Source organism: Gavialis gangeticus, unplaced genomic scaffold (assembly GCF_001723915.1).
Source record: "Gavialis gangeticus isolate Ggan-Ray unplaced genomic scaffold, GavGan_comp1, whole genome shotgun sequence".
In the NCBI taxonomy this organism is placed as follows: Eukaryota; Metazoa; Chordata; order Crocodylia; family Gavialidae; genus Gavialis; species Gavialis gangeticus.
In genome coordinates this window covers 17,578,471-17,604,053 of record NW_017729030.1, presented here as the reverse complement: position 1 = coordinate 17,604,053, position 25,583 = coordinate 17,578,471, and the positions used below count along the sequence as shown (strand labels likewise).

The following is a 25,583-nucleotide window of genomic DNA, read 5'->3' as shown; positions in this document are numbered from 1 at the left end:
GGGGGGGGGGGGGGGGTTATTACACCTTAAGTCATATGGAATTTTTTAATTGTTGACTTTGTTTCCTTTATATTTCTATTATTCTTATTTAGAAACAATAGAAAACTATTGATTGTGGGGGAGTTTTAAAATGTGTTTATTATTTTGTGGAAAACACAGTGGAGGGATAAATAAGACTAGTAGATAATTTTGTCATTGTTGAAGAGACTGAATACAATAGCAACAGTCACACTTAAAAGGTATGTATCAGTGGTCAGTGTGATCACAATTAAAACATCTATATTTCTGACCTCTTATTACTATTTCTTATGCTAAATTTAAGGGGGAAAACTGGTGATTCACAACTGAACATCTAGCCCACCGATTTTTCTAGCTGCAATAACTACATGTAGGTAATAGATTAAATACAGTCATGTCAGTTTCAGAATATAAAAGCTGCACAATTTAACAATATTAGAACAGCAGAAATAAGTAGTGTCAGCTGAAAAAAAAATTAAATCCACCCAGATATTAGTATGAACAGGGTTCAGGTACTAGGTTATGAGCTTCATCCAGTGACCCCAATTCTAGATCAAAGGAAAGAAAACATACTTTTTTTCCTCTTTTTATTATGCAAGAAATCCTTAAAAATCAATCTAATTAAAAAAACATAGACAGTTATTTTCACGTATTTAGTACCTGCATGGTGGTATAAACCCCTTTACTTCAGATTGCCTTTCTGATGAGAGAGGAGAACCTGGTTTATCACCCTGTTGTCTCTCTTCTTATCCTTTCAACTCTATTTATACCTAGAGGTTTTTGCTTACCAGTGAAACAGTATTTATGGCTCAGCATGGCTGACTTTGCACTTGGCTGGTTCGCTTTGAAAAATGATTTTGTGTTTGTTCCCCCTAGCTTTGTCTAAGAGTAATAAGCCAATCCACACTATTATCCTCAATCCTCATGTCCATCTCGTGGGTGATGATGCTGCCTGCATTGCATACATACGGCTGACACAGTACATGGATGGAAGTGGAATGCCAAAGACTATGCAATCAGAGGAGACTCGGGTCTGGCACCGTCGTGATGGCAAATGGCAGAATGTGCATTTTCATCGTTCAGGGTCACCAACAGTACCTATCAAGTAAGAAATCTACTGAGGGCATTGTTAGCTAAGGGGGTGGAAATCTATGGCCTGTGTTATGTAGGTGGTTTATAGGTGATCTCATGCTTGCTTCTGGCATATGAAACTGTCATTCTCTGGATAGCACAGTAGTCTTATAACTGCTGCACTGTCGTTTCTGCTAAGTTTGTTTAATAATTCAATAGACTGCATGTAACATTAGCACAAATGTTTTGAATGAGTAATTTTTTACTATTTATTTTACAATAAGTGTTTGCGTTAAGGTTAAGCTTGTATTGTGCTCGGTCTTGTATAGTAAGAGTTGTTCCAGTCCCAAAGTAGTTGAAAAATTTGAATTTTAAGCCCAGTGTAGTATATGGAAGTTTGCTTCATTGGAGCTTCATCAGTGCAGTACAATATCCCTTGCTTTCCAACCAACTGTAGTGTTTACATAGCTGAGCCATGTGCCCTGCTTTGTGATTTAAAATCAGATAATCTATTTACTTTATAAATTAAATGGAATAATTACCATAAATTCTCTCTCAGCCTTGTTCTTACTTTACTGTAGGTGATCTCGCAAGCTCTGTGTTAGTATTGTATAGGTGACTCTGAGTGTCCTCTGATACTCCAGGGTCAGAATCGCCCCACGGTTCATATGCACAAGCCAAAACTTCTTGGGCCAGATTCTCAGTTGTATGAATCATGAATGTCCAGAGTTGATCTTGCATGCTTGCACAGCTGTAATAGGGTTCCAGCTCTCCCTCTGGACATGCTGCTTGCTTTGGTATATTAATCTTTCATGGGTGTAATCCTTCCTTTGAACTGATGTAGCCCGTATGTACTAGAGATTACACCGTTGGTGATTGCCTTAGAAGGATGAAATACTGATTTTAAAGAAATCCATCATAGGCCTGCAGGGACCTCAAGGGTATTCTAGTCCAAGCTCTTGCCCAGCTTCAAGATGCATCTCTCCTAAGCCATTCCAGATAGATGCTCATCCAGCCTCCTTGTGAAAAACTCCAGTGAAAGAGGTTCCAGAACTCCCCCAGGCAGCATGTTCCATTGTACTGCTTTTCTCACAGTTAGAAGATTTTCCTAAGATTTGAGCTAAATCTGCTTTGTTCCAGTTTAAACCCAATGTCTCATGTCCTACCTTCTGCAATAAGGAAGGAAAGTTCTTCCTCTTATTTATAGCAAACTTCCAAATATTAGATTAACAAGTATTACCTCCCCATTAATCTCCCTTTTTTCCCCCGGACATAATTCCTTAAATGCTTTTTCATACAGCTTGTATTCCAAGTCTACATCATTATCAATTGCCACTGCAGCCTCCGCGGATTCTCAACATCTTTCTTGCCAGGTGGTTCTAAAAATGTGACAACAGTACTCCAGCTGAGGCCTAACCAGTATACATTTTTTCTTTGCATCCAGATTATTTATAAAATGTTAAATAGCACTAAACCCAGACCCTTATGGAATTCCATTTGAGATTTCCTGCCATTCTGAAATGAGTCCATTTATAGTTCTCCTTTGCTTTCAGTCAATTATATATACACTAGTTCTGTCAAGCCTCCAGCTTCAGATTACATACAGGGATGGTGCAGTGGGCTCTGGGCCATCCAGTACACTATATGTTTTTATGGTAGCAGTTATTTCAAAATATAAACCCAAGGAGTCTCAGACCAAGTCTTCCTCTATTGTTCACAGTTCCAAGTTTGCCACTACTGCTTAACAAATAATACACCTTTAGAGTAACAGAAGAAGAGAGATTATTGGGAAAAGGGTTTCTGTCAAGGGACAATTAGCATGTAGAACAGTCTGCCCCATGTTGTAGTGGGAATTGACAGTATATATTACAGTGCCCAGAAACAACAAACACCTAAGAAACATTATTTCAGCCTGATACTTACTGAAACCAAAGTTCTTTCCAAGATAGCAGTCTAATTATTCTGTTTGTATATATTTTGTTTAGTACTTAGAATAAAGGATATGCAGGTAAGACAGAGGCAAAGGGGTAACAATTGACTAATTGCATGAATTCATTCATAGACTGTAAAGCCAGAAGGGAGCATAGTGGCTATCTGCATAACATATAGCATTATGCCTAATCATACCTGTTAACGAATACGTTCTGCAAACAGTTGTGTCAGAGCCTGGTGAATAGTATTTTAAATCATGGAATGTGAGTTGCATAAATGGACAGCGTATAATGTGGCTAATGAACAGCCAGGGGCTAGACCAGCTGTTTCCCCCTAGGGACTTGTAAGTGGGGTACTTCAGTCACTGGAGGCTCTTAGTTGTGGAGGGTCATGTCCTGCCCCTTATGCAGAAAGATAAGGGTATGTAACTGTACGTAGAACTGATTGAGAGCTGCCCCACAGGGACTGAGCCACAGTTCAGTGTTAACTGCAGGCACAGTTTTTCACTGCTGCTTTCCCTCAAGCTCAGACACTTTTAACAGGGTTTCTGGACCTGGTGGGGCATCAAGAATGAGAGAAAACATTTCTGAGCCTGCAGGTTTGGGCATGTGAGTGAAGATGTTCTGAGTTTGTGGGAGAGTGGGGACTGGAAGAGATTTCAAGAGCTTGGGAAACAAATCTCAGCTATGAAGAGGTCAGGAAGGAAAAGTAGAGACTCTCAGCCTAGAGCATAGCTGTGGGTAAGGGAGAAGTAGTTCGGAGAGGTTCTAAAAGTTGAACTCAAGACAGGAATCGACCTTCTGTATCACTGAATCCAGGCCCCTGCTGTGACTGGCTACCACATCTTATGTTCCCTTTCATAAAGTGAGTGCACTCCATGAAAACTAGTTATGTTTTTTTCCCCATTACTCCAACTAGAAGGCTGTCCCATGAAGCTCTCTCCTCTACTTTGAATCCTAAATGTTTCTGTAGCCAGTTTAAGAGACATTTGCTCTGATGTGAACCCTGTTCTTAAATTTAAATGTTTTTTTCACCCCTTGGTGTTTAACCCCCCAATGGAGGGGTTAGCAACATATGGCAAGATAGGACCCGCAGAGCCACTGGATCTGTCTCAGAGCTGGAGGGCTTTGCTTGTGCCCAGATTAGAGCCAGGCAGTGAGGAGCTGTGTGCCAGAACTGGGCACCTTCTAGCTGCACTCACGCTGCTGCTGCTGCTTCTGCCCCTCCCAGCTCTAGTTCGACACTGGCCCTGGGGTATTGGCAGCACATCAGCAGCAGGTGCTGCCCCTGCTGCTGCTGCTGCTGCTGCTTCCTGCCTTCCACCCCCCATGGACACAGTTAGCCTGTGGGGAGCTGTCCTGGGCTCAGATAGCTAAAAACTTTTGGTACTGCTGTTGGTTCTCTTCCTCCCACAAAGCTACTGCACAGGTGCAGCTTCCAGCTAGTGGAAAGCTGTGCTGGGGTCTGGCAGCTTCCAGCTTTGCCTGCATTGCAGCCTAAGGTGAGGCAGGGGAGAAGGAGAGTAAAGAGAAGCAGCAGCAGGGATGCAGTTTACAAATACGTGTTTCCAGCACAGTTCCCCATGGGCAGAAAGCTGCTTCCATGCCATAGCCAAGGAGCAGAGGACTGCGAAAAGAGGCAGTGGAGTGGGCATAGCTCCCAGTGGCTTGGTCCCAGCATGGGTGCATAGATGGTCCCCCCGGAACTGAATGTGCTGCAAAAGCCACCTGCCCTGCGATGCACCAGAGCCAAGTTGTTTCAGCCTACAGTTTGAAAAGGTTTTGCTGGGCCCTGCCCAGATGCAATCATATTTTTCTTCAACTTTAATTTTACTAAATTAAATGAGCTAAATGACACAAGTACTCTTTTAGTCTCCTCTTCCTTCTGTTCTTCTCTGCACCAGTTCCAGTTTGAATTCATCCTTCTTGAACTTGAGTGATAGATCTTCCATCACCCATTGACTCCTATTTACATTGTCACTGACTGGCTTTCCTGTATGCATACCAGCTTCTGGCTTCTTTACTATCCATTCCATACAGGAAGAGCACACACCAGCTGCAGATGCTTCCTTAACCTGATGAAGGGTGTTTGTGCCTGAAAGCTTGCAAAGAAGAATTTTTTTCCAACTATTTGAGTTGGTTTAATAAAAGACACCAGATTTACCCAAAGAACCTTATCTGTGTATGTCCTTAGACCAACACAGCTACAACCTATACCCCTAGACCTTGCATGTGATTTCTAATGAGGTGCCATTAGTATTTGTTCAACAGAAAATACCTCGCCTGATACATCGTAGGATCACACTTGGCCTTTTTTCAGCTTTGTCACATGGGTGCATTGCCATCCTGATATCAACTAATATCCTCAGGGCATTCTTCTTTTCCATCACTTCCAAATGATGAGCTCCCAGTATATAATCAAAATTCTTGTGTTAGTCTGTTAATAGAAGGTATTGACCTTTGAAGAATTACATTATACCCCTTTTATATTCCTCCAGTTGTCAAGGTCATCTGGTTATTCTTGTAAAATATTCCAGTCCTTCTCTGTTTTACTAATACCTTTCAACTTTGACATAGGCAAATGTTGAAGTACACTCCTACTTCTTGTCCAAAGGCCATTAGCTAAAGTATGAAATAACATCAATCCCGAGACTGATTCTGAAGGATCCTCACTTATGACCTTCCTGCAGCACAATAGTTCCACTTCCACCGCAGATTGTTATCATCTCCCTTTTATGCAGTTCCTTATCCTCCTTACAGTCTTCTTACTAAGCCTCATTTCTCCAGCTAATAGTTTTCCATCCTATCAGAATAAGCCTTTTCAAGTTTCCATGACTATCTTTTAGAGAGTCTTGGAATCTACCTTGATTTTTCAAAGTGAAAGCAGCAAACTCTCTGCATTCTGGAGCACTGTAGTAGGAGCCTCATGAAGGTGAAATTAACATCACTGTTTTCTTTTCCTTCTTGGGTTCCAGAGCTTTGCACTCTGTCACATTCAGATCTATCATTCTAGGAGTATTTATTATTGATAATCTCTCTTGGTCAATCATTACACTTTTGTAATGCAAAGTGACACTTACTAGCAGTGGCTGAAGATTTTAAGTACAATAAGCTAAGCAGGACATCATAGCTATTCTCATCTGCAGGTATATGTTTCTCTAGGTTATGTCAAATTAGTTTCAGGAAGCACTATAGTTGATTTTGTGAAGGCTGCAGTGATGAAAGCATATAAACCTGAGGACAGAATTGAGCACCTAGATGGCTAGAGACAGAGATGCATTGAGTTTTTTCCCTACAACATTAGGTTTTTTTGTCTGAAAAAAGAAAATGGCCACAAATTAAAATTTATTTTTATTTAGAATTATATATTCTAGATTTTTGCTATGATTCAGAAAGATGACCAAAAATGCTTCTGCATCCATCTGTTCCACAGCTTCTGTCTGCGTGAGGCAGATATATTTGATGGAAGGAGACATCATTTTCATTTGCTATATGTTCAGTATTAAGAATTGGCTGTGTTACCTTGTAGAACTGCTGAACATAGCAATAGGATACATACAGATGCACACATGCATGCAAGAACACGTACGCACACAGAATATCAGGACAAGTAGTCAGGAGACTTACTGAATCAGACAAATTCAGACATCACGCCATGTGCTAGAATGCAACTTTTTACTGATGTATAAGATACTCTACATTATAATAAGTTACATTCCAGAAAAAGGCCTAAAAGAAAGAACTTATGCAGTCTTTAGCACCATTGGGGCCTGACTATAGCCCCAAAAACTAGTAACAAAAATGATAAATAATAATGATGATTTTACTACTTTAATATTCTGTGTGTTGCTTTTCTTCTTACACTCCTTTTCTGGCACCTGCATATAAAAATGATACCTGGTTAGACTCCTTGACCCAACTCACAGGGCCAACTCAAAGGTGATGTATAAGTTGGGGATATTAACAATATATTGATTTATTGTGTGAATCCAAGTTAGCCTGTACAGTACAAGTTGCCGTAACATGCAGATTGAGGGTGCCATAAAATGGTGTAACTTATATCAGCTTAAACTCCCTTCAGACTGAAATTCAGTTTGAAGTTTGTGGACCTTTGTGGACTTAGGCAAGTTACTTAAGCTTTCTGTCTCAGGGTCCCTTCCACTAGTGTGAAGATACTATTAACAAAACCTCCTGGCATGCTGTGAAGGTTAATTGGTGTTTGTAAGGTGATGTGAAGAGGAAAAGAGATATATGTAAGTGCTTGGTTGTTTTTTTGAACAAACAATATCTTGTCAGGCTGCAGCTGATTTGGATAATCTTTATAGTACTCTCCCTACAATTGTAGAGTACACCATAAATCAATGATGTTCCTAATGGCAATCCTGTTTGTCTTTTTTCCCTTCTAGTTAAAAATCAACGGTGCCACTCTTGCGTTCTCCATACTCAGTGCACCTGGTTGGTTACCATCTGGGCCATCCTGTTCTCTTCTTCATGCATGTTTCTGAGTGCATGAAGTTGTGAAGGTTCTACATGTAACACATTTTGCAATGCATCATTTGGTTGTATATTCCATCCGTCCATTGTTAACTCTTCAATGAAGGAAATGTTTCATGCAAATTGAAATGACAAAGAAAAAACAAACATTCACAGTACAGTAGTAGGTTCAGCAGTGTTTGTCATTTTTATCTATGTATGCCAAGTTTTGACAAACATATTTAAAATTACAATGTTTGCAAAAAGCATATCCCCCCACCACACACACACTTTAAGAACTTTTTTTTTGCTCCTCTCCCTCCCCCTCTCCCTTCCCCCTATGGGATTTGCATTGGTTATAGTAGAAAAAGATGTAATTTCCACTGACAGCTCTATTACTGTAAAACAGTTTTATTGCAATATTTAGCTGGACAAAATCACTGGTGAATGTGGAAGGAGAAATATGTTGGCGTTATACCAGTTGAAGCCATCTTAGTTATTACTCAACTGTGTAAACTGGAAAAATTGCATCATTTGCTGGCTTGACCACTTTTGAATTAATTTTTACTGTTCTGGCTAGTCAGCTTCATTTTTTTCTTGAATCTTTACCTTTGCTTTCTTGCTATGCTAACTGAAAATTTATATCGGGTGAATGAAGAGCTAAATTAAAATTTGTGGGAAACTGAGCAGTGAATGGGAAATAGTTTTTGATGATTAAAAGGGTAAAATAAAATAGATTTTTATCACTTTTAGGGTGTACAGTAAATTAAGGAGGCTTTAGAGAATTTTTAATTTTGTTTATGCTGTAGTCCAGATGTGTGGTTAATATACTCTACAAATATTAGGCCTTAAAAGCTTAGTATAAAGAGTTTGTTTACTTGATTATAGCTGCTTCTTCTCTGGAAGGCTATTATGAATACACCAATTTTTAATACTGTAACACTTTACCACAGTAGGATTTTTTTGGGGGGGGTGGTTCCATTTGCTCTTGGCTTATTAAATTGTTGCACATTGTGGAATATTAGGCGCAACAACTACTGCAGCATTACTAACAGTTTAATTTCTATCCTTCTGCTGCAAACACCTGTACAGTAAGCAGGGAACACTCTCAGTATCTATTTAGAACAGTTATTTTGTGACCTGGACTGTCTTGCTTCTCTCGCATACCTGTGAAAATACATATATTCCTGCAAGTATTTAGATTTCTTTCCCCCTCATTTTTAATAGAATAAATACAGGGATTGTCCAGTTTCTTTTTGGTTCTTCATTGTTTTATTACCAATGGGGCTAACTGTTTTTTGCAGTGCTGTATAGTGCATGATATCTCAATCAATGTTCTTTTTAGCAATTACAATGTACTACTCAGCAGCCTGATGTTTTTAAAATGAGAAAGCTTCCTAATTTGTATAATTTCACTTTTCTGTGTTGATTCCTAATCAAAAGCAATTCTTAAACACTTTGATGTTGTTACTAGTGGATGTACGGTAAATGGATTTAAGCTTCTCTGGTAATTATTACCTGATTTAAAACAATATATATTTAAAATAAGCATCTACAGTAAATGTATTGAGCCATATTAACCTGCCAATGGGATCTGTGAAAAAGTCATGGCCTCACTTTTATTTCTTATTAATTTCTTTACTTTTTTTTGTGAAGCGGCTATAAGTGGCATAAATGCATTTAAAATTATCAAATTAGGTGTAGGGTGTTTTTTTATACTTCTGCCATAGCATGTGGTGTTGATGTATTACTGTAGATCAAGTTTGTCTTCCACACCAAGATGTGAGGAAATTGTGACTCGTTCTCTCCACCACAACCGAATTATACACTTACCTTCTGTCATTTTGGAACACTGCAGTTTACCATGAGACACAGTGTACATAGTTCTTGCCATAATGGTAAATGACTGATATATTTAAGAATTAATAAATTTGTGATTTCTGCTGACATTGCGCTTGTGTTTTCCTTTCACAGTAAGTTGGATACTGCAAAGCCCTGGAAAAAAAAATCACAGGAAAATATGAAGTTTCTATTTCTGGCTACGAATTGATACAAGCTAAAGTATTTTTACAGATCAAAATTGGGGAATATGGATCATGGCTTTTCTAATGTGTCTAATTTTGCACAATTTTTCTTCCTCGGGCTCTTAATCTACTACCTTTATATTACACCATTTTGATAGGTTTTGTACATACTTTTTCTTTTATGGGAATTCACTTAAAAATATTTTAGAAAGTTTGAACCCCAAATCTTTATTGGTTACTTTTCCTGTTCCTCACCATGTAAAACTCTAGAGGCTACTCTAATCATGATTACCATGAGTCTCACGCTGAAGACCATAAAGAAAGATAATTACGTTTAAATGCTAAACATTACTTTAGGCAAACAAGGTTCTTTGGGTAAATCCAATATCTTTTATTAGTTGCTCTAATAAAAGATTTTGGATTTACCCAAAGAACCTTGTCTGCCTGTGTCATTAGACCAAGACAGCAACAACCTATACCCCTGAAACACGTTACTTTATGAGCTTCTACACGTGATATTTTGCTTTTTTAAGATCTTGTATGTCAGAACCACAGATGATGCCTTATAGCATTTCTATCCTTGATGAGCCATGAAATATGTGGCCAGGTCCACCACAGCGTCATTCTGATTTTATGTCAAGAATAGCATAGTCGTTGTGGGTGCATCTACACGTTTATTAATGTGTTTTTGCTATTGCGCATTAAATGTAGTACCTCCTATTGTGAAGTACTAGAAAAATGTGCATTAGCAAAAGCACACCAGTTCTTTGTGACGCTTTAATGTGCATTAAAATAGGCTAATGTTCATTAAAGCACATGTGTAGACACACCCTATGTGAACAGCATAAATCATGGATTGGACCCATAGTACTGGGGTCTGGTTCAGGTTTTAACCTGACAGTTGTGCAGATTTGATTACTACTTGTGCACGGTCTCAAACGGTTCCTAGGAAAAATTCTGTGCTTAAAGGGGAAAACGAAATATTTTTGAGGCAGTTTCTTTATATGTAACAATGGATATGAAAAGGTGTTCTTCAGCTTGGATGTTACATCAAGTGCCAAAGGACTTAAATGAATTTCACTTCATCAGAAGGTCCTACATTTTGTCACATATCACTATGTGCTTAAGCATATATTTACTCATATTTTCCATCCAACACTCTTCCAAAAATAAGTTTGAGTCCTAGCTAAGCCATACCACTGTAAACCTTTGAAACTTGTGCATTTACAGTGGGTCAAGAGAGATAAAAACACAGGCCAGAATATAAAATAAATTGACCAGAAAGGAATAAACCTACCAAGAAGCTGGTTAAGAATATTTGGATTATTATCTTTTTAAGTATCACATTGGATTTCTGTTAATAGTATTGTATAAGAAATACTTTAACATGCTGCCACCTGGTGGATGTTTTTATAGTTCTGTTTTTCTTTTCTGAAATGCCTAACCAAAACTGTGTTCTACAGAGGAAGAAAACTATACATTAATGCAGTCTCTTTTTACTTTGAGCAAGAGACAGAGTGTTATACAAGTGGGAAATATCTGTTTTCTAATTGTAACTCAGAATATATATACAGACTTAGAGGACTTACTTGTACAAACTGTACTGAATAAAACAACTATTTTCTCTGTCATTGTGCATTGTCTACAGCATTCTTTATTCCAAAAATGTATCCCTTTACTGTTTCCTCAAGTGCCATAATTCCCTTAGAAATGTAGTCTTTACTGGAAATGTCCAAAAGTTCAGTAAACCTAGTCATTTTACACCTCAGAGGTGTTTTAGTTTGCTGCACCCCAAAGTCATTTAAGGTGCATTACGTGGCCAAATATGCTACAGCTGCTGGGATTAATGCACAATACGCCACCGATGCATAGAGACACCAACACCATTAAAACAGTGCAAAAGCATTTAACCTGCTTTAAAGTGTCGTGCATACATGCCCCTCGTTTCGTCTACACACTCCCCATAGATGTCTTCTGGCCAATGTATAGCCCTCATTAGGAACAAAGAGAGATCACTCCCTGTTTCTTCCATTCCTTTCCCACTAACGTCATCTCCTTTCCTGTACACCCACAAACTGCCTGTCTAGGAAGACAGCTTACAAAGGCATACCAAGGGCAAGTCAGGAAGCCTATGGCATGAGATCCACAAACAAGAGAACCACCAATGGCCACCCAAATATAGGCACCATAATGTTCTTACAAAAGTTTCTGTACCCTAGGACAAGCAAAGACCCCTGTGGATGTGCCCCAGGCAACTCCATGAGGAGGACACAGATGGAGGTAAGCAATTTGGGAAAGAGATCCAGGCTAGGGTGCACACTCCCAAATATTCAGGAGACAGCACACACTTGTTTAAAAAATCCTAGGCTTTCCCAAACACTTCATCCTTCCCAGCTCCTCCTGCTCTTTGAGCAGCACCAGATTGCTGGACAACACAGATAATCGAGGGATTATAGTAACAAGCAGCCAGCATGACAGTAACTGAGGCAGGTGCCCAAACTTGTACCAAACAGTTGCATATAGATATCTACTTTCACTTGCAATCTAGAGCTCTGAAGATGGCCCTAAACGTAGGCACCTCTGCAGCAGCAAAGGCCAGAACGTGGAATGGGAGGTGAGTAATACACATCCCCTGACGTAGAAGGCACCAGCTTTTGAACACTATGTAAAACCATTACCATGGTTATGATTCAACCTGGGCCCTAACAGCACAGCACATACTGGGTGTATCTACATGTGCATTTACACTGGTTTAAATTAACTGCACAGTAAGTTACTGCACCATAAGTGGGAATATGTGCAGGCATTAAAAAGCATTAACACTGTGTGTGGACTGACTTGGGACTAAAGTTAGTCCCAAGTCAGTCCACACACACAGTGTTACTGCACAGTAACATGTCTAGATGGGCATTACTACACAGTAACTAATTGGGCACAAATTTGATAGCTGCATGGTGCAGGTAACAAATTTACACTCAAGTTGGCATAAGTTGCCATATTTACTACACAGTACAGGCATGCATGTGTAGACATGCACCCATACTGCACAGTAATTTTGGTTACTGCACAGTAAATGCACATGTGTAGATGTGCCCACAGGGTCCAAGAGAGAGGCATCAGCTGGACGGCCTCCACTGGGATGGGCTGGAGGTCACTTAAACCAGTGTCCAGTAAGGATGAAATGAATGCCACTGAGTTGGAATGGCCCTGAGTGGGAACTCAAGGACTGGTCAGTGTTTTGTGAGGAAAGAGAGGGAAAGAATAGGGAAGACTGACTTTGAGCAGCTGCCTCAAGTCCGTACCATCTTGCCCTAGTCCCCTTGGCTAAGAAAACTAGCAGAGGTGCAAGAGAATCTGTTCATCCTCACACAAGAAAGGACCCAGAATGCCATACATTATGCTCACTCTGGTTCTGGCAGAGATTGCGTTCAGTTTATGGTCCTCACATTCATCTCAGGACATGAAGATTTTATCTTTCATGACTCCAGTAGCTTGGGCCCTTTTAAAAATGTAAAATCTGCAGCCCTAAGGCATCACAAAGGCAGGATCACCTCTTAAAAAGGGGTGTGATTACTCCATCATGCAGTGCTTTCATATTCAAAGCACTTGCAAAGCCCTTGGGCTGGATCCAGCATGAAAAGAGGTTGAATCCAGTCAGGGAAGGTTGCACCAGGTGAGAATTGGACAGAAATCAGTTGCACCAAGCCTCCTGCCAGCTCAGCGCTCCCTTCCACGGCCCTCCTGCTTTTCTCTGGTGCCTTCTCTAACCTGGCTTCAGAGATGTCCCTGATCTGCAACAAGGGGAGCTTGAGGCCTCTGGGACGGGAGGGGCAGAGATCTGCAGCCTGCAGCAGGGTGCTGGGTTGCAGCTGCTGACCTGGGAGATCAAGAGGGGAGTTGCCAATCCCAGCTCTGAGCCATTATATAATATAAGGCAACATTTTCCAAAGTTTCTGAATCTAAATCCAATATAGGTATAAGTAGCACTTTAGATATAAGTAGCAATTCTAGTCAGATCCTGATAACGTCACACAGATGGGACTGACACTAGCCTGTGATAATAAGAGATGCCAATCAGGGGAGTTACACACCAGGTGGAGCTTATGCCTATTCTGATCCTTTCTTGAAAGGGGGCACCACAGCTCAGATTTTGGAGAGGCGACAGCTTATGCCCTACTCCTTATGTGCATTTTTGGGAGCTTATATAATGTCTGGAGGCATTTATTTAACAACTAACATAAGTAACAAAGTTAAAACAGTACAAATTGTGCCATGTTAAAAACAATACTCTACTTAACAGAAGGAAGGAGAGGCTGTCACTGCACAAAATAGCCTCACTAGCCTTCCTTGCCTGTGCTTCATCCACTCAGACCATTTTTTATTAATTTTTTTGAGTTTCACAGGCATACCCTGCAAGTTATCTATGCAGGAAGAACACATGCACCCCATACAATTTAGCTATAAAATAAATCTCATGGGTAGCACTAAAGCTAGCCATTCACAGGCTCTGACATTACCCTTAATTTCCAGGCACTAAAAATCACCTGACAAACCTATCCTAACTGTTGTGCACTAGCACATACACACACTCTATACATACATACACACACACACACACACACACACACACACACACACACACACACACACACACACACACACACACACACACACACACACACACACACACACACACACACACACATATATGAACATCATTCAATTGGATATTGGAATATCAATCAGATATTGGGACACCATTCAATAATTATGATACTATGCAGTAGATTTACCTGGTGAAGATCACTTAAGTTGTTGACATAAAGGAGCCTATGACATTGTCCAGAGTGACAATAAACAGCAGCTTTTTTGGCATGATTATTAATGAAAGTCAGCCATGGATGAGGAATGTTGTGGTAACACACAGAGTACAGTATACATAGTAGTGATATTATCCAGGTTTAACTATAATGAATTCCTGCAGTTATTGATTATTCTTAGTATGGGGAAATATGGTCATATCTCAGATACCACAATGTGGGAAATGTGGGTAAATGGTGACCCCTATAAATTGTGTGTGACCATTTATTGCAGGAAAACATTAGCAATAAGCTTAGCACCAATAGTTATTCATCTTCATAAAACCCCTCTAAAACTAGTCCATTAAGAATCACTATCTTTTTATGTAGGGGTGAATGAAGAGAGCTGTACTTACACATAGCACTTCTACATTTCAGCATGCAAACATTGCACTTTGGATCTTTTTTTCTGTTTGTCATTGTACTTAAAAATATATTCTTCGCATTTGTTGTGAAGACACTTTAGCAATTAAACTTATTCTGAAAGAAATAACTTTCTTTCAAACTAAAACTTTCTTTCAAACTAAAAATGTGACTGAGACAGTTAAAGACCAATAACCAGATCCTAAAAATGACCTTGTAACCTAGTAGTTAGGGTGCTTATTGGCAGAGCAGAGAGACCTGGGTTTTGGTTCCTGCTCCCAAGATTTCTCGCATCATTTATCAGTGATTTTCTTGGACAGTCTGGGCCAGAATCTAGGTTCTGCACCTTCAAGGTGAGTTCCTTTATCAATAGGCAACAGTCATTTTGTCTCTGACTCCATCTCAGCTGCTTTTCTACATGATAAAACAGCTTCAACAGGTGGGTTGGAGAGTGTCCTTCACTCATCTCACAACATACATTAGTCTGGTAATTGAGTCTCCCATGTGTGATGTGGGTTTAAATTTCCTTAAGGAGAAAAGGGACTTAAACTACAGTCTCACACATCATGGGCAAGTACTTTAAGCTTTAGGCTGCTACATACAGGTAGGACACTATCCCCACCAATGTTTTAAAAGACAGTGATTGCTACAACTTCATTTTGTGACAACTCAGTCCTTTTAGTAAGTATTGTGTGTTATCTAATAACATAAAGGGTAGGTAGCAATCTAAATTGCACCATCCTACACTGCAGTTCAGTATTTGAGTCCTTGTTTGGATTTGGTCTATTGACTGATCTTACTAAGTAGTTCCCTAGTAATTTATAATGATCTCCACACCAATGAGCTGGATAGAAGCTTAAGAAATTCATCATCCTCTAAAATTAACTATCTGTAGCGCTTGTAAGAGTCAGAAGGCTACCTTACAGATCTGCCTCTCTTAAGGGATGGTATATTAACAGTTGAAAAATACTGTTTGGAAGAATATAATTTGCTCTCTACCCTCTGTAGTCTTCCTGCAGAAGTGAGCTGACCTCACTTCTCACTTAACTTAGTACTGAAGACAGGAGGAAGAGAAAACTTACAGTGGTATACAAGTAAGAGAAAAGACACTGAGGATGCGTCTACACAAGACACTAAATGTGCAGTAGACTAATTCTACTGCTCATTAGTGCTTCACAGCAAAAGTAGTGTTATTGCACTAATATGCAGAAAAATTAGTCTGCCATGCATTAGCATCATTAAAAAGGTGTGCGCCAGCACTACTGCACAGTACCGCTGGTTACTACACATTCAATTAGTACCTGTTTTTACAGCTACTACACTTAATGTGCAGTAACTATGGCACATCAATGCGTGTGTAGACATGCCCTGAATCACCTTAAAGCTGCATGAGAGAAATATCAGTGCCTGTGAACTCTGCGAAGTCCAGAAAGCAGTAGAGTCAGCTCACTATCTTGCCTCCTTTCCCCAGTTCAATTTGGGAAAACTTAATTTAACCAAGAGAAAAAAATATGCAATCAGGTTAGTCAAACCATGGGTTCCAAGGGAGAGGGGAGAGAGATGACACCTTAATATGTCAGCTCTGGACAGATGTTAAGATATGTGTTTTCCCAGATACCTGTTCCAAAAACATGGTGGGAGGGAGGAACAGAGCAAAAGGGAAAAGGGAAGCGAGAAAGAGAAGAGAAGTTAACTTAGGTTTGTAACCAATAATAGGAAGCCTAAGCCCAAAAGAAGACAAAATGTCAAAACTCCCTTCAAATGAAACCACGGTTTATGTTACTTCCAAGAATTCTCTAATATCTTAGTTTATCCACAAATCATCCACAAAGGCAAATTTATCCACAAATCATCTACACAGACAGATGGGAGTGTGTGTGTCTGAATCACAAGCAAGTCTTATAAAATGTAGGGCACAGTATGCTGTATGTTTGTTTGAAGCTTTGCTTATGCCTCATCATATTATCAGACTGTATAGAATTGATGCAGTTTTTCTGTAGCTACTCCCTGTAGTCTGTGAAACTAGGAAAAAAAACTGTTTCATTTCCATCTCTAATGAATTAAAACAAACCTGCCAGAACTGTTGACATTTTGGTCCAGAACCAAGTCAATCAAAGTAGGCAATTAAGCAGGAATTAGATTAGCACCACTCTATCAGCCAGGAAACCATTTGGATTCAGTAGCTGCTTCCATTTTGTCCTGCAAAGATACCTAGGCATATTAGCATAGGTATAGGCTCAGAATGCTACCTTATCCAAAATGCTTAACCAGTCCAGGGAGCAAGCAAGAGTGTGCATGACTCTAGCCCAGGGAAGAGGGAACTCCCTTGGGAGGTGGGAGTCCTGGGTATGTAGTATTGTGCTGTCTCTTCTGGAGCCAGTGATGATGGAGGCACCTAATATACAGCCCTAAATCAGATGGCTAAGCTGCAAGGGGTGGAAGTTCAAAGCACCAATGAGCTAAGCATTTTCTATTGGCTGGCTTTAGGTGCTCCCTGCTCCCAGGACTTCCCTTGTGCACCGGATTCCATTGGGAAGAGCCTGCATCTCCCCATTCTGTGCACTGGGGTCCTGAACACCTAGCCCTAATCTGCATCATCTTCCTGGGGCAAAGTACTGAAGTTTTACATATTGCGATGCCTACATGGAGGTACCAACAAGATCAATGTGGAAGTGCCTGATTAAGTACAGTCTCTTTATTGAGCAATAGCTAACTTCATCTGGCTTTGATCAAATCCCAGTAATGTAAAACAATAGAGTCTCTGCGAAATAGAAAGTCATCAACAAAATTAATTTGCAAATTGTTTGCAAAAGAGAATATGCATTGACTTTTGTGATTCCAGTTTCCTCTGGGTGCACAGTGATCCAGGTGAAGAATGAACCTTTCATTATTTGCCACACTCTAGTAGTTGCCTGAACAGATCAGTATAGGAAATCTCTCCAGCTGATTCATCCTTATTGTAATCTTACTAAGCCATGTAGGTAGTAGTTTGAATAGAGCTTTACACTGACTTCAATGTTGCTGTCACTGGCAGGAAAATGCTAGTCTTCAGGATCCTGGCCAAAGTAATGAGAATGTGTAGCCTGGGAAGAGGAAAGCTGGAAATACAAAGGACAATTATTAGGTGTATACAGTTAGGTGTGTATTAAACATATACAGTTAATGATACCTCATCATTTTTAACCAGCAGACTAGAAAGATGGCAAGACAAAGCAGAAAACCCTGTGCCCATACATTTCTATCATTTCTTCATACTGAAACAAACAAGCGCTGAGAGCACAAGACAATGAATAACCAATACTGCTTCACTGAACAGAAGCTGTGGCCTAAACTGAACTGGTGCTAGACTATAAAGATGTGTCCAGGAGAACCTCTACATCTGGGACCAATGAAGTTAAGTTCCAGTATTAACACCCCAGCTGTCAGCCACTTTTTGGAAACTATGTCTTGTGGGGAGCTGTACCTGAATTTCTGGTGAAGCTGGAGACCAGAGTACCCAAAGCAGGTGCGGAGGAACTTCTGACTCTCCAGTACATAAGCTGCAGCTCACGGCACAAGCAGGGTATACAATTAAATGTGCAACTAACCAAGATCTGCCTCATAGACTCTGAGCCAGCATAAGATGATACATTGCAATTTGACCATGTTAAGAGCACTGAAAACATTAAGGCTGATTAAGAAATGCTAAGTGCCCCCCAGGCATCTTAAAGTTATGACATTTCAAACTAACATTATCCTTGAGCTGTGCTACCTAGCTTGAGTTAAGTTAACTTCTGGGTGTTCACCTTAGATACCACCAGAATTTGAGGTCCTCCAGTATCCCAGGAGGCATTGCTCCCAGGTAAATTAGCTATCATCCAGGATTCTATGGTCCTGGGCTGACAGCTGGTGACAGCCAGGAAACACATGGGTGGGGATGGGGAGGCAGTGAAAAAAGGTGAAGGAGAATAGGTGAGCCAGGGAGAAGGGGACATGGGGGGAAGGGAGGTGTAGGATTGGAGGCAGACAAAGAAAGGGAATAAGGTGAAGGGGGCTGCTGTACCGCTGACCCCCACAAATTGCTCCCTCTACCCCCAGATTACTTCCCTGCCATCCCATTCACCCTCTTTCTCCCCATCAGCCTGTCAACCCCTGGATCACTGCCCTACCTCCCTGATCAGCCCAAGAGTAGCAGAGGTGCTGGTGGGGGATTCCCCCTCCCTGCCTGCTTTTGGGCCCCCTGCAAACCTGTAAGCCCATATCCAGCCTCCACCAGGCCTTGCAACTTACAGGGATGCAGGGGAGAGGGGGCAGGGATCTGCCAGGCAATTGCAGGGCCTAAAGGAGACTGGATCTGGGTGCACAGAGGCAGTATGGGCTGTAGATTTCATAGACATTAGGGCTGGAAGGGACCTCGGAAGATCATCGAGTCCAGCCCCCCGCCCAAAGGGCAGGAAGTCAGCTGGGGTCATAGGATCCCAGCAAGATAAGCATCCAATTTGCTCTTGAAGGTGTTCAATGTAGGTGCTTGAACCACCTCCGATGGCAGGCTGTTCCAGACCTTGTGGGCTCGGACAGTAAAGAAATTCTTCCTTATGTCCAGCCTGAAATGGTCTTGTAGTAGTTTATAACCATTCAGCCTTGTCATCCCTTGGGATGCTCTGGTGAACAAACGTTCCCCCAGATACTGGTGGTCACCCCGATAAACTTATAGGTGGCCATCAGAGCTTGCGCTTTTCCAGGCCTAAGAGCCCCATGGCTCGCAGCCTGTCATTGTAAGGTCTGCTTTCCTGACCTCTGATCATGCGCATGGCTCTTCTCTGCACCCTCTCAAGCTTCTCCGCATCCTTTTTGAATTGTGGAGCCCAAAACTGGACGTAATACTCCAGCTGCGGCCTCACCAAGGCCGAGTACAAGGAGAGAATGATGTCCCAGGAGCCTGGAAGCTAGCCGGGAGGGAAAACCACCTCCACTGCTGCTGTTGCCACTGCTCTTGGACTGCTTGGGGTGGCAGGGCAGTGATCAGGGGGTTGAGGAGACAATTGGGAGATGGGGGGCAGAGAGACAATTACGGGGTGGACGGAGTGCTCCAAATGCTGCAGAGGGCCCCTTCCCTCTCCCCACTCCTAGTCAGCCTATACTGTTTGCAGAGAGTGAGTGAGCAGGGCAGGCATAGAGCAGATTTGCAGGCCCTAGTCATGCCCCTCCTCACCAGCCCTCTAGCTGCAGGCCTGCACAGTGCACATCAGAGAAGATATCAACCTTCAACCTTGAATGTATGACTGATCGGTAGCACTAGTTAACACAGACTAGCATTCCTTAGAATTAGCATCTGCTAACTCTAATGAGTCATCTCACCCTCGGACAGAAGTCTTTCCTGCAGCCACTACTGCCTTAGTTTAAGCTTGGCAACAAATATGAGGGTTTCTGGGCCTGCTGGTGAGTGTCAGGACATCTAGGAAGAGATGGTAAGACACCATAGCCCAGAGATAAAGAACATCCCCTGGGGATGGTAAACCTTATTGTCTGGTAACTCAGCAGTTTTGTAGCAGCTGGAATAGTGAGTCTCTGACTTAGTCCCTTAAATTCTGTTTTAATCCTGTTAAGGCACTTACAAGGCTGATTTCAACCTAACCCTTAAAAAGATAAAGTATGGACTGGCATGCAATTAACAAAACTAAGGTGAGGTGATTTAAAGATGAATGAGAAGTATTTAATGGAAGGAATAAAGGATTTTACCAAAGACTTAAATGCTAAACTGTGCCCCTCGCAATTTCTGTCTAAAAAAAAATCAATGAGCTAATAAAATAAGGATTAGCTAAATAACACCTGCTATAAAAGTCAAAGGGAGAAAAAGAGATCACTGGTGCTCTGGGCAGTCCTGAACATTGTTACTCTCAATAGCGTATCTTCTAGTTCTTTGCCCAGGCTATTGTAGACAACCCCTCAAACAAGTATTTTAGACAGCTCCTCAAATGACAACCCCGTCTCTTAGAAAATGATTTACAATTAATATACTAGATCTCATTGTTTGGCAGTTGTCTTGTTGTTTGTTCTCAAATTTTCCCCCTCGGTTTCAGAAGTATTACCTCCTAACAGCTCCTACTACATGTATTTTAGGAACCCTCAGCTGAGCTGCAAGTTGTATCTGTGGAAGGTTAGTTAGTTAGTTAAGACAGGAGAAGGCAGGGCATCCTTCTCTTTGAAGAAATGTAGGAAATGATGTTCAGAAAGTGGTGTACCTACCTGCAAGAACAGGCCTCATATCACTGTGCCTGTATGTTACTGCTGCTGCTTCATCATCATCATCACAACTTCACCAAAAAGGATTCTGTATGCAGGCTCCCATAGTGTTAAAAAATCCATCAGAAGTAACTGAGGAGCCTTGGGCTTTGGCCAGACTAACCTGGTGCAGCAATCCTGTCTGTTGTTAACCCAGTAATAACAGTAACTTTTTTTTTTATTTTTTTGAAAAAATGTCAAGTGAATTCAAAACGTGTTCTAGAAATAAAGCCCTTCTTTAAAGCAATGTCATCTTCTTGTAATTCAGGCATAGATACCAGAGATATGTCTCAGCAAATACTAGAGCACACCTTCTGGATGGGGCTTATTGTGCATGGTGTAGGTCAGGAAGTTCTTAGCAGAACTTGTTATTTCTAGAAAGGCTGAGTCATACGATGTGAAGCCGGCAATGGAAGGAGACTGGTATCAACAACACTTTGCAGCTCCAGGCTGGAATTCCTAGAGGCAAACTTTCCTTTCAATCTTTTTTGTTGGAGGAGTTCCACTTTATATGACTGGTTAAATATATATACTCCCAGAAAGAAACAGATACATCCTGAATGTATAGCCTGCTGTTCAGATGGCAGATCCTACTTAAAGTCACTGTTCTGCTTGACTTGAACCAGGGGGTTGAAACAGGGTTTCCCATGTGCCAGGTGAGAGCCTTAGCCACTGAGTAATTGGTTATTCTGGGGTGAGCATCTCTTTTCTCACAGAAACATTGAAATATCACATATTTGTTTCAATTACAGAACAAAAAGGGCAGCAACCTCAATTATTTGTTTATTTACTACAAAACTCATTTTTGGTTTCTGGCCAACCATAGATAAAAAATTCCACGGGGGCAGACCTGAGTGGAATGGTTTTTGGAATAGGTCACAGGAAACAGAATAAGGGTCTTCATTTAAATACACAGAATATCCTGCAGTTGGGAAAAACAGAGGTAAGCACAATATAGAAAGAACAGTCCAATGTTTAAAGACCCCAAAAGGAAAGAATCTGACCAGCCTCTCTGCACTGCCTCTATGCTCAATGGCACCTCTCCTCCCCTCCCATTCCCCCCTTCCCCTTTCTACTTACGTCTCTTGGTACAGAAAGACCCACCTGCCATCACCACTGTCCCCAGCTGACCATGGGGTAGAAGGAGCCCCAGAACTGCTCCTGCCCTGCTTCAGCCAGAGCTGCAGGGAGTGGTTGCACAGGGAGCTAGGCACCGGGGATGCAACTACTACAAGCAGATGTGTACCTGCTGGCTCAAGCAAACTCTCATGCTTCTGTGTACAAACTTGCTAAGGCCTTATCCAAGCCAGCTAAGTGATCCTCTGCCTAGCAGAGCTGAAGTTTGGAACAGCAAACAGAGCAGACACGTTTTTGCCAGGCGTGCGCATTTTTTGTGCATGTAGGCTTAGGTATTTTTCATCTCTAACTGAACAAACAAAGTAAACAAACCATGTAATGCTGGGGTGTCAAAGATATGGCCCACAAAGCCATTTCACCTGGCCTGGGGTGCCCTTCTCCAGGCTAAATAAACTATTTCTTTTAACCTATTTTTAAGTCATCCTTCCTAGACCTTTAATCATTTTGTTGCTTTCCACTTGACTTTTTCTAATGTGTCCATATCATTCTTGAAGTGCAATGCCCAAAACTGGAACAACTGAATAGAGTGGACTTGCAACCCAGTATTCTGTTGGCTTTCTTTTTCTAACAAGAGTACACCCTTACTTCATATTCCAGTTGTAATTCACTGTAGCACCCTAAGTATTAATCTGCAGTACTACAGCCTAGCTCGTCATTCCCCAGTCTGTAGTTGTGCAATTGATTATTCCACCCTAACTGTAGGCCTTTGGACTTGTCCTTATTAAATTTCATTAGATTAATTTTAAATAATCTTTTCAAGTTTGTCAGGGTCATTCTGAAAACTCATTCGGCCTGTCAAAGTGACTGCTACTCTGCCCAGCTTGTTGCTGTCTGCAAATTTGTTAACTGTACACTCAATCCTATCCTCCAAATCAATACTGAAGTTATTGAACTGTGCCAGATCCAGGACAGACCCCTAGGGAACCCCAGTTGATATCTTCTCCCAAGTAGAAAATTGATCCAACCAGTTTTGAATCCACCAGACAGTAGTTTCTTCTAGACTGTATTTTCCTTAGCTTGTTAATGAGAATGTCATGGCAGACAGTGTCAAAAGCTTTGCTGAAGTCAAGGTATATCACATCCAAGGCTCTTCTCCATCCACAGAGCTTGCCACCTTATTGGAGAAAGCAATCAGGTTGGTCAGGATGACCAAGAGGTGAATCCATGCTTGCTCTTCCTGATTACCTTGTTTTCCTTGAGGACCTAGTCTGTCTATGATACATCTAAGTATTGGGGTCAGGCTGACAGTTCTGTAATTCCCCAGATTCTCCCTTGCCGCCTTTTTAAAGATGGGCACTATATTTATCTTTTTCCTGTCATCTGGTACCTCACCCAACCTCCTAGAGTTCTCGAACATGATAGGCAATGGCTGTGAAATCACCTCAGCCAATTCTGTCAATACCCTAAGGGGGATCCCATCAGAAGCTGCCAACTTAAAATAAATATAGCTTCTCTAAGTAACCTTTAACCTGTTATTCCACTCTTTTAAGCTATTTGTCTTCTTCTCCATCTTTGCTGCTGCTTATCATCTGGTAGCTGATTTTGCTCATGAAGACTGAAGTGACAAAGGCCTGAAATATTTCAGCCTTTTCTGTAACATCCATAACTAGATTGCCCTCTGCATTCCACATGGGTTTTCCACTTAATTTTGATGTACTTGTAGAATCCCCTTTACTGCCTTGTATTCTGTCGTTTATGGTATTAACAGAACTGTTTTCTGAAAATCAAGGAGGGGATTCTTATGCTCTCCTTAGCATGGGTGAGTCCTCACCTAGAGTACTGTGTCTAGTTTTGGGCCCCAAACTTCAAGAAAGATGTGGACAGATTGGAAAAAGTCCAGCAGAGAGGGAGAAAAGTTTTTAGAGGCCTGGGAAACATGACTTATGAGGAAAGCCTAAAAGAACTAGGTTTATTTAGTCTGGAGAAGAGAAAACTGAGGGAAAGATTTGATAAGTCTTCAAACACCTGAAGGTGATTATACAGAGGATGGAGATTTTTTCTGTTGTTGTAGGGCACAGGATTAGGAGCAATGGCCTCAAGCTACATCAGGGGAAATTTAGGTTGGCAATTACAGGGAAATTTATGACTGTGCGGGTGGTCAAGCATTGGAACAGGCTACCTAGAGAAGTTGTAGAATCTGCATCCCTGGACATTTTTAAGGACAAGTTAGACAGACACTTGACTGAATTGGTTTAGTGAGAGGTTATCCTGCCTTAAGCAGGGTGCTAGACTAGATGACCTCATGAAGTCCCTTCCAGGCCTGCTTTCCAATGAGCCTTTAAAGAAGGGCTGTGCAAATGTTAGCCATGGGCTGCATGTGGCCTTCAAGGGGCTAATTTGTATTCCCTGGGTTCCCACTGGGCCACCACTTTCCTTATTGCAGTGTACCATACTACAATACAACCCATGGTGCCAGGGAAGCATGCAGCATAGTGTAGCCTGCTTTTGTATCCACTGCAGTCTGCAGCTCCTGCTGGCTCAACCTGTGCAGCTTGTGAACCTCAGCTGCTTAGAAGTGGGACAGCTCTGCTATATAGTACCATTACTGCTGTTGCCTGCACATCCTGTCATAGAAAAAAATTCAGGTTTATCAAGCATAACCTGCTCTTGACAAATCCATGTGGGCTGTTCCTGATCACTTGTTATCCCCTAGGGCTAGGGACAGTCATTCAAAAAGCCTGAGCCTGAATTGATTAAATCTTTGCAAGTTAGTTTAATCTGGTTAGCCTGAACTGGTTTTAATCTGGACAGACATTCTCTCTGGACTGAGGAAATTCAGGCACATGCCTGCAGTGGCTCAGGCTAGAAGCCAGGAGGCGCTAGAGCAGCCCTCCCTTCCCTTCTTCAGGGAGCTGAGCTGAGGGGGGCATGGCCAGACCCCGGCAGGACTCTCTGATTAGGGAGGTCTGCCTACATGGTCCCAGGCTTTTCCCCACTGGCTGCTCAAGGGGCGGGAGTGTTGCCAGCCCCCAACCCCCAGCCCCAGGCTAGCACGGTGATGCAAGAGAGGGGGGGTGCAGCACATGCATCTGTTGATGATTCAGAACTTTTCAGTCTCCCTCTCTGCTTCCTCATACTGTCTGCAGCAAACTGACAGGGAAGCAAGCCAGCTAGAGGGGCTGATAACAGTTTATATCACCCAATTAGCAAAACAATAGCCTGCCTCCACATTATTTCAAACTTCTTAAACAGCTTACTGGCTGACTTCTTGATTAGCTCCAGAAGCCCTAATGGTCACTGTTCTGTCTGCCGATCCCAGTGAAATTGGAGAGAGACACACACACAAACACCACTAGCTAGCATACCACATGCTGGCTACAGTCCCTGCTGTAGCAGAGAGGAGGAAGGGATCTCTGCTTAAGCAGCAAGTGGTGAGAGCAGGGCATGGGAAGTCAGCAGACCCTGCTGTGCCTGCAAGTCTGTGCTGAGCTCCAGCCAAGGAGCAG

At 41.6% G+C, this 25,583-nt stretch overlaps 1 protein-coding gene across 14 annotated transcripts in view; it reads left to right on the top strand.

The window, feature by feature from the left end:
• Window positions 1-9,440, top strand: part of CAMK2D (calcium/calmodulin dependent protein kinase II delta) — a 321,314-nt gene extending 311,874 nt beyond the window's left edge. For 2 of the 14 annotated variants that reach the window (XM_019522006.1, XM_019522004.1), the window contains exons 20-21: window positions 895-1,123; window positions 7,171-7,372. In XM_019522006.1, the coding sequence (XP_019377551.1) occupies window positions 895-1,123; window positions 7,171-7,225 (284 nt within the window). In that variant the 3' untranslated portion in view covers window positions 7,226-7,372. Of the gene's footprint in view, window positions 1-894; window positions 1,128-7,170; window positions 7,373-7,426 lie in introns of those variants that run through there. The other 12 variants (XM_019522018.1, XM_019522019.1, XM_019522011.1 and 9 more) reach the window with 11 other exon arrangements.
• The last annotated feature ends 16,143 nt before the right edge of the window (window positions 9,441-25,583 follow it).